General features: G+C 28.3%; 1 protein-coding gene across 2 annotated transcripts in view; it reads left to right on the top strand.

Annotated features, from left to right (window-relative positions):
- The window catches only part of LOC111624610, a 114,047-nt gene that overhangs the window by 91,241 nt on the left and 10,277 nt on the right, over positions 1 to 12,529 (top strand). For both annotated transcript variants that reach the window (XM_023367508.1, XM_023367509.1), the window contains exon 4: positions 10,192 to 10,261. In XM_023367508.1, coding sequence (XP_023223276.1) covers positions 10,192 to 10,261 — 70 coding nt within the window. The remainder of the gene's footprint in view (positions 1 to 10,191; positions 10,262 to 12,529) is intronic.

Raw genomic sequence — 12,529 nt, 5'->3', positions numbered from 1 at the left:
AATCTTCCACCCCAGGTATAAAATTATTTTAAAAAAAGAATTATTTACTAAAAATTCCAATTTATTTTATTTACAGAGGTAATTTTAAATATTTAAATACATTTAATATTTGAAAACACATTTAATAATTGAAATACAGTGGAACCTCTAAACGGCGGATATTTTTAGGAACGTCTTATTCTCTAATGCGTACAATATAACCTATAAACCACGGCCACATCGGAACGACGGCCAATATTTTTTTTGGTGTGTGTTATTGACGGTGTCCGTTGTTCAGAGGTTTGACTGTATGTATTTTAATTTTTTATTAGTTTTTCTTTCAAATAAATTATATTTATAGCCTCATATATCAGTACGTGTAAACATTAATGTCAGAATAAATCAGCAAAATCAATAATTATCATTTATCCTTTATTTATTTTTATATTAAATAGAAATTTATTCTTTAAAAAAATAAAATATATAAATTCTATATTTATAAACGAAGGAATACTAAAAAAAATTGTTTAAAAAAATAAGAGTAAATCCTCTGAACGAGCATAAAACGACCGTCGTTCAGAGACGTCCGTTGTTTGGAGGTCGGACTGTAGAAATATAATTTATAATTCACAATGCAATCATTGTCATATGTCTTTAGTAATATATAATTAACCCGCAACGAACTTTGATTAGCAGTTAAGGAACCTTTACGCTCCTTAATTGTATAACTTAACTGAGTTAAAGGAATATCTAAAAAGGAATTTAATTCAATTAGTAAAATTATAAATCATCCATGTTCGAATCTATCGTGAAGAATCTCCAATTTAAGCCTGTAGCGACGGGCAGACAAAAGGATCTTTTAAGTAAACCACTTGAGATATTGATAAGTAATCATTAACAGCATAATACAAACAAACAATGGAGTCTTCACGTTCTATAAAAGAACTTTCCTCTTTGATGTGCCTCATGTTATACTACTTACAATTGCTGCAGATGCTTCAGGTTTAAGGAGATTTCTTAAAAGTTACTTTTCACATTTCCCCTCCCCCTTCACTGACTGGAAGATTTATGGAAATTATTACTTCTAAATAAAAGAAAATTAAATATATTTCCACCTTTATATAATTTACAAAATAAAAACTAAATAAATTGTAATTTATAAGACCCTCTAGTTTATTGCAAGGCCCACCAGAATCCGAGTGCATTCAACTAGTGAAGACAAGATTGTTGTGTCGTGGGTTCCTGTTCATCAACGGGGTCTTTTTTACGTGTCTAACTCCTTAATAGAGGACAGTTTTTCATACTTCCGGGTCGTCTCCTCGTGCCTAACACCTAAATAGAGGATAGTTTTGCATGGAAGATCTTTCCAGGAGGAATTCCCAGGCAAATCGCATGTAGAGATAACTGTGTATGTACTGTACGTAATACACGATAAGTGTGTATGTACTGTACTGTACAGTACATTTATGCAAAATGGCCAAAAAGTCAATTAACTCTGATATATTTAAGCACGGAAACTAACCAGTGTTATCAATTATTAAAATAATTGTACATCGGTTAACTTATTTGTGGGCTACTTACTACAGTAAAACCTGTTTAAAGCGGAACCTTAATAATACCTAAACGGAAAGAATTCTTCGGAATGTAGCGATTTTCTAAGTGTAGAAGAAACCTGTCAAAACGGAAAAATATTCGGTACCTTGCGAGTCCAGTTTACACAGGTTTTACTATATTTTTATGAAACACGTTAATACTATATTAACGAAATTATTACAGAATCAAACCTCTGAATAACGACCACCGACGGGAGCTTAGAAAGTGGCCGTTGTTGAGGGGTTATTATGCATTTTGTTCAACTTTTATGAAACGAAAATAGCCTCCGTTTAATGCTGGCCGCTGTTAAGAGGTGGCCTGATTTATTTTTATAAATTAACTTGTAAATTCCACCTTTAACAGTTTGCTATTTTTTAATATATAATTTTAAAATCTATTTTTATTTTCTATGGATTTTATTTCATTTATATGAAGATAAAAATGTATGTAAGATGTTCTTCAGTATCTTAATTCACTTCTTACGGTACATTAACCTTAATAAGTAGTGAAATTTTCTTGAATAATATTAAATTAATGTCAGTTAGAATTTCAATACTTTTAAGGCTTGTAAAAATTTAATTGGATATTTTTTTTTTACTTGTTGACTTTTAAAACTTAAATAAAAATTTCAACTGACATTTCGGATTAATTAAAAAAATCTGTAAGCAATTATCAACAATACTTTCATTTTTTTAAAATGTAAATTAAGTTTTAAAAATAAATTAAATTAAACCGTTTAATATTACAAAATTTTTAATGATTACGTTAAAACCTGTGAAAGAAGGAACCTTAATAAAACGGAAACATGCCTAAACTGAAAAATTTCATAGAAACGCAGTGGTTTTCTGTGTTAAAAAGAAAAAAAAAACCTGTTTAAAACCATTTCACGAAATGCAGAAGACCTATCTGTAAAAAACAAAACTAGTACCAAAAGTTGCCACTGAGGCAGTTTTGGCGCTGTAAGCAACGACCGTTTTACTTATACAGGATACGGTATACGGATAATATTTAATATGGTTCTCATTCTGAAAATGTAAAACCTGTAGAAAATGGACACTGTGTTCGACGGCTTTAATTGATCTTTTGTGATGCTTCTCATAAGCAGTGTGACAGAATCTTTCAAGACTTGCCCTTAATAAATCAAGTGTGCTCATAAATAAAAAAAACCTTTACGTTGCTTGCAGCGCCAAAATGTCCACAGTGGCAGGTTTAAGTACTGACTTTTTTTACAGAAATGTCTCTCGCATGTCCGGAAATATCACCATACAAAATTTGGTTCCATTTATACTGTTAAATATCTTTTTAGATCGTTGAATAGAGGTATTTTTATTATAATTAACGGATACGTTATATTTACATTAAAAAATACCTTAAAATAATTTTTAAAATTCAATAATTAAATTAATATTACATTAAACGTGTTATATATAATTATATTTCTATTCATTTCAGCAATTATTTATATAATAATATTTAAAAATTTAGCAAAATAAACTTTAAATAAATAATTAATTTGATAAATATTAATCTAAATTCTTTAATAACACCATATCGTACCGAATTAACGTTTAATTAAACTTTATTTTCTTAAAAATTCCCATAAATTTAATTATTTTTTTATTACTAAAGAAGTATTGTTGTAACAGAGTAATTTCTTTTTCAAAATTTCTGAAATTACTCCATTTACAACAATACTTTTTTTCGTTAATTGCGTAATAGACAAATTTACTTAAATATAATTAAATAACACACTTAATTGTGTTTTTATTTCACGAAATTGATTAATAAGATAACGATATTTAACTCATTGTTACAACGGATTAAATAAATAAAAAAAATTGTATTGAGGGGAAGCAAAGGGTTATTTTAGATAAAAATACAGCAAAATAAACAGGATATTTAAATCGCGTTTTATGTAAATCATTTTTTAATGGTTTATTGATGGAAAATAAGAATAATTTAAAAAGAAAAAATAACACGAGACAGAGTAGAGTTGTGGTGACAATTTACAAGAAGGCATTTAAAAATACATTAGCGTAAAAATTTCTCATCACACACTTAAAAGATGCACTTAATTTTCTCAAATGGTCTTTAGCGATATCGAACGTATATATATATATATATATACATAAAAAGTTGTTTATCCTTATTAAAATATCGATCTGTGTATATACATTTTGAATCAATATTGGATAAATCATTATTCCAATGTTAAATTATCGTTATTCTCTATAATTGAGAGGAGTCTTTCCTGAATGAGTTTTATTCATTCTACCAGAAACCCATAGAAAACTAGAAATGTTGTTATTTAAAACTCGAGTAAGGTTTCTGTGTTTGACAATTGAACAAAGACATTTATAACTAGGAAGTTTCATCATTTTCATTCTACTTGTTGATCTATAGTGTAATGAGTTTTCTAGGAGGGGAAGGGGAAAAAATATTTCTTTAAAAATAGAATTTCTAATAATACTCTCCTCGTAAAATATATAAACTTTTCTAAATTTTACATAATATTCTATGAAAATTAATCATAACTTTCGCGTAAGAAACGAGCAGTTATTTATTGTGATGTCGTCGTAATGTCGGGCTATAATTTTTAATCGTGTTTTAATTTTAAAAAATCACATGACTTCCGGTCCAATACGAAAGTTTGTAAGTAGATAATCGTGGTCTCCTGAGCTTTTCGATTTTAGTGGTCTTTTTCCCCTGTACATTATATTCCTTCTTATAACAATTGATTCACTGTATACTTCGTAGTGGAGAAAATTTTGAAAGTGAAATTACGTGATTTCCTATCCCAACTAAAAGTTCGTGTATAATTAAAAAGGCCCTTTGCTTTCCATATCTGGATTCGATTTTCGTCTATCTAATTAACTCCATTCTCGAGATTAGACGGACAGACGGACAGACAAACGACAGTGATAATGTATAGGTTTGTAATTTGAAAATTGAAATCTAATAAGGCAACATTTCTGATCTAAATATGTATATATATATATTAGTTTAATTTCTATATATATTATTTTAGTCAATTTTCTGCTCTACTTCAATGTAATGCAGTGAAAATGGATTTACAGGAACTATTATAATTTTTATAATATATATATATATATATATATATGAATAAAATACTCTGAATAAGCAATATTCTTATCAGATTCAGTTTGGAAAAGATGGAATTTCAATTTTCAATTTTCACATTGTCGAAGAACATTAAAGTGATAAGATGAGAAGGATGAGTACAGAAGTGAAAAAAAAATTCATTATGTGCTGTGTTATGAGACTATATGGAGTTAATAGCTCTGGGATAGAGGATGCATTCATTTATACAGCACTTAAAAATATATTTTTAAAGTCTCCTATCTGAAAATATATCTATTATATATAAAATTCTTGTATGTATAGCCTCAGGGTCGTTGATGAGGGAAAAGCTGGTTATTTCTCTCATGGTAGTAGTGTTTAATTTAATCTTTAAGGCTACTTTTTCTTAACATAGAAATCTTCTATGCATTTAATTTGTTCAAAACAATAATAAATACGACCTCTCTAATCCCTGGCTCTCTATACGAGCTCTCTGTAATGTCTTATACTGTATAATACATGTTAATAAGGCGAAATGATGCACATTTTTATAGTATAACAAACTGGAGTATTCAGAATTAGAGTAGTGAGATCTAAACTTGAGTTTGGGTGTTTGAAAGTCGCGTGATTTAATGCTAATTTGAAAAACTTTTTTCTGACAATTACATTATTGAAGAGCATTTCACCAACTTCACTGTACTATTGAGTAACACGTTTAGAAGCTGTTAGGTGTGCTTTTGTCTAAGTCAAGCAGTAATTTCTTTTGTAGTTATCGAAGAAAAAGGACAAAGTAAAAGGTAAAGTAGAAAGAGAGAAGTAAAAAGTAAAGCGTAAAGGGCAAAGCATAAAGAGGAAGCAAAGGGCAGAGTGAAATGGGCCAAGTAAAATAGATCGAAGAAAATAGTGATTTAAAAAGGGCTATTCTATTGCTGAGTCGCCATTTCATTTCTAACTCAATGGTTTTCTATGAGATTTTACCTGAAATCTATCGTATGTCAATCAATATTTACCATTTATATTGTCATTTTATTATATCTAAAACATCTTTCACCCAAATTTTAATCGATTTTATAAACTATAAAAGAGACTTGCCACATAGAAATCTATCTGAAAATGCTTCAGATTGAGCTTTCAAGATGCAATATTAAGTGATTCGCATATAAATACGTTATATTTTTTAATACTCTTCTCTAGAAAATGACTATAATTACAATTCGAATATCATTATTTTTCACGATTAAATTATTAATATCTCGTAAGATAGCTATAAACGTCAATACAATGCTTTAATTTCATTATTTTAACTGAAAATTTATACGTGTAGAAAATTAACGTAACGTAATATTCATTTAATTATTAGTATTAAGTGTAATAAATGTATTATTTAAATAAAACAACATCATTACATCTCCTTCACTGTAACAAAAACTTATTTAATTATAGTTAAATTACGTAACTAAATTACTATTTAGATAGGAAATTTAAATGAAAAATGAGAAAAATTAATATAATTTTGATATAAAATAAATTAAAATCGAATTTAAAAACAATTTACCCTCGTCAGTTACGAATAAAAAACACGAAAGAATCTCATTAAAGTTGTAGATAAGCATTTTACGTGTAAAGAATAATTAATGTTAATTAAAGTTTAATTAAGTTTTGAACAAAATTAAAGTTAAGCTTCCTTCATTTTTTTAAAAAAATCCTTTCTTAGATGAAATTTATGTATTTATAATACTAAAAATGCCGTTTTGAATGTTAAAAGGACATTGATTTTGCTGTAAAATGGTGGATGAAGGTATAAAATAAACAATATTTAAACAAGTTTGCTTTATTTCTCTTTAATATTTACACGGAAATTTATCATCAAAAATAAATTTTATTCGTTTTATTTTACTTTCTTTCCGTAAAATAATAGTAATTTTACAATATTAATAAGTTAAAGCATAATTCAACCGCTATTTAAATTAAACTTTTAACATTTTAAACAAAGATTTTTCTTCTATTTTCATTCTTTAATTTCAAAGTTTTATGTTTGTTCGTTTATTTTAAAGTTTTATTTTATTTTTTATACCATTTTAATATTTTATACGCTTTAAACTATTAAAAATTAAATTTTAAATATATATAAAAACAAAGATATAAATGTTTTACTATTGATAAAAATAGGAATTTTTAATGGCCTCTACAACAAGTATTTTTCTTTTGTTACACGAAAATAATAAATTATTTTATGTTTATAACTCGATAATTAAGGAACTTTCGTGTTTAAAGATTCCTTACAAGGGGTAAATAAATCGAAATTCTAGAAAAGAAGCCATGTTGTAGCGCGATAGTGGGCATTTCTCTTGACGGAAGTGACGCCACGGAGTTGTCTAGACGTCATTTCCGGAAGAGGATATACTAATTTTGTGCCACCCTAAAGTTTTCTCTTTACAGGGGGTGTTTTTAAGACACGATTTTATTTCTAATACTTTCAAACAGGGGTGGTGATGTTATAGATTCGAAAACTTTGTGTTGTAAGTAATTGTACTTATTATAATCACAGTATATTAAAATTGCAGATGAAAATTTTGATTTGAGAATTGCCTTATCATCAATTTAGTTATATCAGAGGTAAGATCTACAACTCGAAAACTTCGATACAAATCAGCCTTTAAGGTTATACGTGCGGTCGATGAGGATCACCCCCTTTACACAGCTCACTTCTTCCGGTTAAAACTGGAGAAACGGAGACGAAATTTATTGATGAAGGGTAAAAGTTTCTATTTCTGAACAGGAAAATAGATTTACTGATAACAAAAAAGTATCTTAAACGCCCTCAGGCCAAGTTAGGTGATGTTGAACAGAATGGCATCCTCCTCTCCCTCTCTCTCTCTCTCCTTCTTCTCCCCTCCTTCTTTTCCTTATTTTTCTTCTCAATTTCCTTAAAAAAATAAAGCTTTTCACAATGCAAGACTTTCTTTCCCTTTTATCCTAAGTGGAAAAACATTTAATGAAGTAGTCAATACTTCTCAGCGTGAGTAATTCACTTCATTGTTTATGTAACAAAAAGGCAAATTTATATACTTTCATAACAGTAGAGTAGGAGAAAAACTGTTTACAACAGAAATTTAACCAATAATAATTCAATTTATAATCATTAAATCGATGGTAATTAACTTTAACAATGCTGTAATTATCTTCAGTTTTAAACAAAGAAAATCAATTAAAATAGAATGTTGTTTCGAATTATGTCAGCTGTCGTTAAAAGGGGGGATTTTTTTTTATTTTTTATTTATTTATTTTTATTTTCGACTCTGTTACATGGAATTTAAGACGATAATCTCTACCTACGTTCTGATAATCTGGCATTTCTCCCTTCCTTTCTCCTCCCTGTCCTTACAAAACAACAGCAACTAAGGGTCAAAGTTCACGACATATATAAAGAAAAGTAAACATTTTACAAGCTTTAAAAAATCATATAAATTTATTTGACTTAAATAAAACAAAATATTATTGTCAAACTTTATAAAATTTTAGCTGAAGATAAGGTAAATAAGATGAAAAGAATTTTATTTATTTTTATTATTTCTTTGTTTTTATAATCCAATTTAATTTTCTATCGTTTTAAATTTAGTAAATACTTTTATGGCTAACACCTTTAAGTACTTTTGAAAATCCAATTTTTGCATAATTTTAATTTTTTTTTCTGTATAAATGTGTGTTTATGTATGCTTTTATAATGTCTTAATCTTGATTTTATATTGATTTTTTTAATGTTTATATTAATCGGTATTTTAATGAAATTTATAAATAATCCTAACAATTTCGTCGATTATTTGAACCTCTAAACAACGGCCACCTGTAAACAGCGGCCATTTTTTTTTCAAGAACTTCTGTATTTTTAATAAAAATATATACAAAATAACTTCTATATAACGGCCACATTTTCAGGAGCAATTTTTTTTAAACAACGCATAGAAAATAAATTATCCTCCAAAAAAAAAAAACGGTAATTTTTAAACGGCGACCATTTCTTTCAAGAACTTCTTTCTTTCAATAAAAATGCGTACAGAATAAACTCTATACAACGATAACCTCCTAACAGCGGCCATTTTTTTAAATATTTTCCTCAGTACTGTTGTTCAGAGATTTGTCCATATATTCTATAATTCTTTTTCTTAAAAAGGCTCCATTTTACTTTAACTACGTCACAAAATTACTCGATTCCACTTAACGTCACGAAATTACTCGATTTCAATTTACGTCACAAAATTACGCGATTCAACTTCACGTCATGAAATTACTCGATTTCACTATACGTCATGAAATTACTCGATTTCACTTTACGTCACAAAATTACTCGATTTCACTTTACGTCAAGAAATTACTCGATTTCACTTTACATCACGAATTTACTCGATTTCACTTTACGTCACAAAATTACTCGATTTCTTACGTAAACGTTGAAAAATAATCTATTTCACGAAACTGATTAATATTTTTAAGTAATCGATTTCATCTCGGGCGTGTTTTAAAATCTATCAATTTCAAATGAAATAAACTAAATTTTAGAAGAAATTTACAATTTATTAAAGATAATTTAAGATAAATTGATTATTAAACTGCACATTTAGCATATTGAAAGTATTTTTTAGTATTATTAAATTTTTTAAAATAAACATTTTTAATAAAATTATTATTATTATTTTTTTTCAATTTCTGTGGATTAAAAGGAATTTTATTAGAATTTTAAAATTAAAAATCCTCAAATATTCCCGTGTTTTAGTAAAAATTCGCGTGGATTTAGCGTTGAAAATACTGAAAGGTTGTTGACCACTTTGGTAACAAAGTCATCTACCTTTAATATACTGCATATATGTTACGTAGGCTGCGAAGAGGCGTAACAAATATCATCCTACGTATTTTTTTACATCAAAAATATGGAATTTTTTAAAACAAATTGGTTGCATTTATTTTTAAAATCAAATTTTCTCCTCATAATTACTCATCAACGGTTAGACTTTATATAAAACAAAAATTAATCTTTTAATACTCTTTAAATGTTACTTAAATAAATTATACGTTGGCAGGTAATAATAAAAATAAAATAAAACTAAAAAATTTTAAAATGCTGTAGAAATGTTTCATGTTTTACGAATTGACAACTGAAAACTTAGTTAACCGTATTTTAAATACTTTAGTAACTGATTTCTGAGCGTCTGTATTTAATATTAGCGTGCAATTTTGCTCGGTCCAAAACTCGGTTAACCTAGACGTATAGAGACGAGTTAACTCGGTTAACAGACTTTTAGACCACCCTATATGTTAATATTTACATAAAAAATTTTAAAGTTAGATAGTAACAATAATTGAATTGAATTTTCTAGAAAATGAATATGCAAGGTGGTCTAAAAGTCGGTTAACCGAGGTGTGTTAAATTAAGCGTACTTGGTTAACTGATTTTTGGGCCACCCGCATTTTATATTTATATTTAAAATATTATTTTTAATATTTTATTTTAAAATATGTTTATAATATTTTTTAAATGTACAGAATCACGAAGAAGTTAATCATAGAATATCTCATAAAAAAAATTCGACAAGAAGTCAAGCCACGATAACAGGTAAAAAAATAAAAATAATAAAAATAATTTATATTTTAATTATACGTAATTATAATATTAATATTATAAATAATACTAATTTTTTTATAAATAAATACTTGAAGAAGATATAAATTTAATTTTTGTGTGTTGTTTTTTTATTAAATAATAATAATAATATGAAATAAATAAATTATGTAAAGTTTAATTCATAAAATTCACATAATACGCAGTGGCCAAAAAGTCAGTTAACCGAGATATACAGAATTAGCCAAATCGTACTTACTCCTGGCTCAATGGGTAACACCACTGAGCAATAATGGTCGTGGGTTCGTACCCGAACAACAGGTTGGCTGCGTGGAGTTTACCGGGTTTTCTTCACGTGTCTAACATCTAAATTTGGGGCCATTTTCTATAGGAAGTCGTTGAGGGAGGAATCACCCCTTCGGTTGAATTCCCACATGTTGAGTTGCCTTCTCCCATCAGTTTAATCTAATACGTTAGTAAACTCGGTTAACTGACTTTTGGCAAATAATTACAAATACAAATAATTAAAGAGGATATAAAACGTATTGTTATATCTACTTTAATTTTTAAAATTTATTTATAAATAATTTTACAGCTCACCATGGCTTGTGAGCGCTAAGATTGGCNATTAATATTATAAATAATACTAATTTTTTTTATAAATAAATACTTGAAGAAGATATAAATTTAATTTTTATGTGTTGTTTTTTTATTAAATAATAATAATAATATGAAATAAATTAATTATGTAAAGTTTAATTCATAAAATTCACATAATACGCAGTGGTCAAAAAGTCAGTTAACCGAGATATACAGAATTAGCCAAATCGTACTTACTCCTGGCTCAATGGGTAACACCACTGAGCAATAATGGTCGTGGGTTCGTACCCGAACAACAGGTTGGCTGCGTGGAGTTTACCGGGTTTTCTTCACGTGTCTAACATCTAAATTTGGGGCCATTTTCTATAGGAAGTCGTTGAGGGAGGAATCACCCCTTCGGTTGAATTCCCACATGTTGAGTTGCCTTCTCCCATCAGTTTAATCTAATACGTTAGTAAACTCGGTTAACTGAATTTTAGCAAATAATTACAAATACAAATAATTAAAGAGGATATAAAACGTATTGTTATATCTACTTTAATTTTTAAAATTTATTTATAAATAATTTTACAGCTCACCATGGCTTGTGAGCGCTAAGATTGGCTTTACTTTACCGCTAGACTTACAGTATTACACCACCACAGGACACTAAATTAGATTTAAAAAACACCATTTCCATTAAAAACGGTAATATTGATACAATAACATAATAATAATAAACTGAGGTTCTGGTAAAACAGTAAAGTCGTAAAAATATACATGGCTAAAACAAAATGATAAGTAGATTCACAGTAACACGATCAGAGTAACAAGACGATTCGAAGTACATTCTAGGGTAACCTTCACCTTCACCCCTATCCGTTTTCACACCTCTCCCCTCCCCCCACGCTTCCTCTGATCAAATATGCGTACCACGATTCGTGTAATTTTTGACCGGAGTTGTTATTTATGATATTCTCTTTGTTTTTTTATTATTTCTAAGTGTTCGTACCATCTTCTTTTATAAGTATTTTGTTCCTTTTTAAGTATTTTGACAGTATCCTTAACAATCTAACAGCCTCCAATCCTTATTGTATCAACATTACCGTTTTTAATGGAAATTCTTGTTTTATCGCGGGCGTAGTCTTTTAATTAATGTTCAACGCATCGAATCCACATGTCAAATGTAAGTCCATATCCTTTGTTCAGTTCTGTCAATCACGGTATTTTTATAAAAATTGTTAACCTCCTATTAATTTTGTAGCAAAAAGCTGTTGAGGGACTCCATGTCCGAAATGCATTCGAAAAATAAAATAATGTTTTTCTAAATCTAATTTGATGTCCTGTGGTGGTGTAATAAGTCTAGCAGTAAAGTAAAGCCAATCTTAGCGCTCACAAGCCATTCAGAAGAATAGACAAGAAGCGTATCATGGTATACAGCTCACCATTCTGAGGAATCCGGGTTCGAATCTTGACAAGCAATACCCCCCTGGAATTTTCATTGATGATATGCCTTTGGATAAGTCGGGCCTCCGTTCCCCATTTCATGATGGGCCTAGCGGAAATCATGATGGGGTGATGAGGTGGGGGATAATCAGTATGGCCCATTATAATCTCGAATTCATGACCAATAGAAGCTTTCTCTTTTAATTTAAAATATATAAAATTAATACTCTTTAAATG

The sequence above is a fragment of the Centruroides sculpturatus genome, unplaced genomic scaffold (genome assembly GCF_000671375.1).
Source record: "Centruroides sculpturatus isolate CEXI.00-Female unplaced genomic scaffold, Cexi_2.0 scaffold56, whole genome shotgun sequence".
Classification (NCBI taxonomy): domain Eukaryota; kingdom Metazoa; phylum Arthropoda; class Arachnida; order Scorpiones; family Buthidae; genus Centruroides; species Centruroides sculpturatus.
Note: the sequence above shows the minus strand (reverse complement) of the source record. Positions and strands in the feature narration are given on the sequence as shown.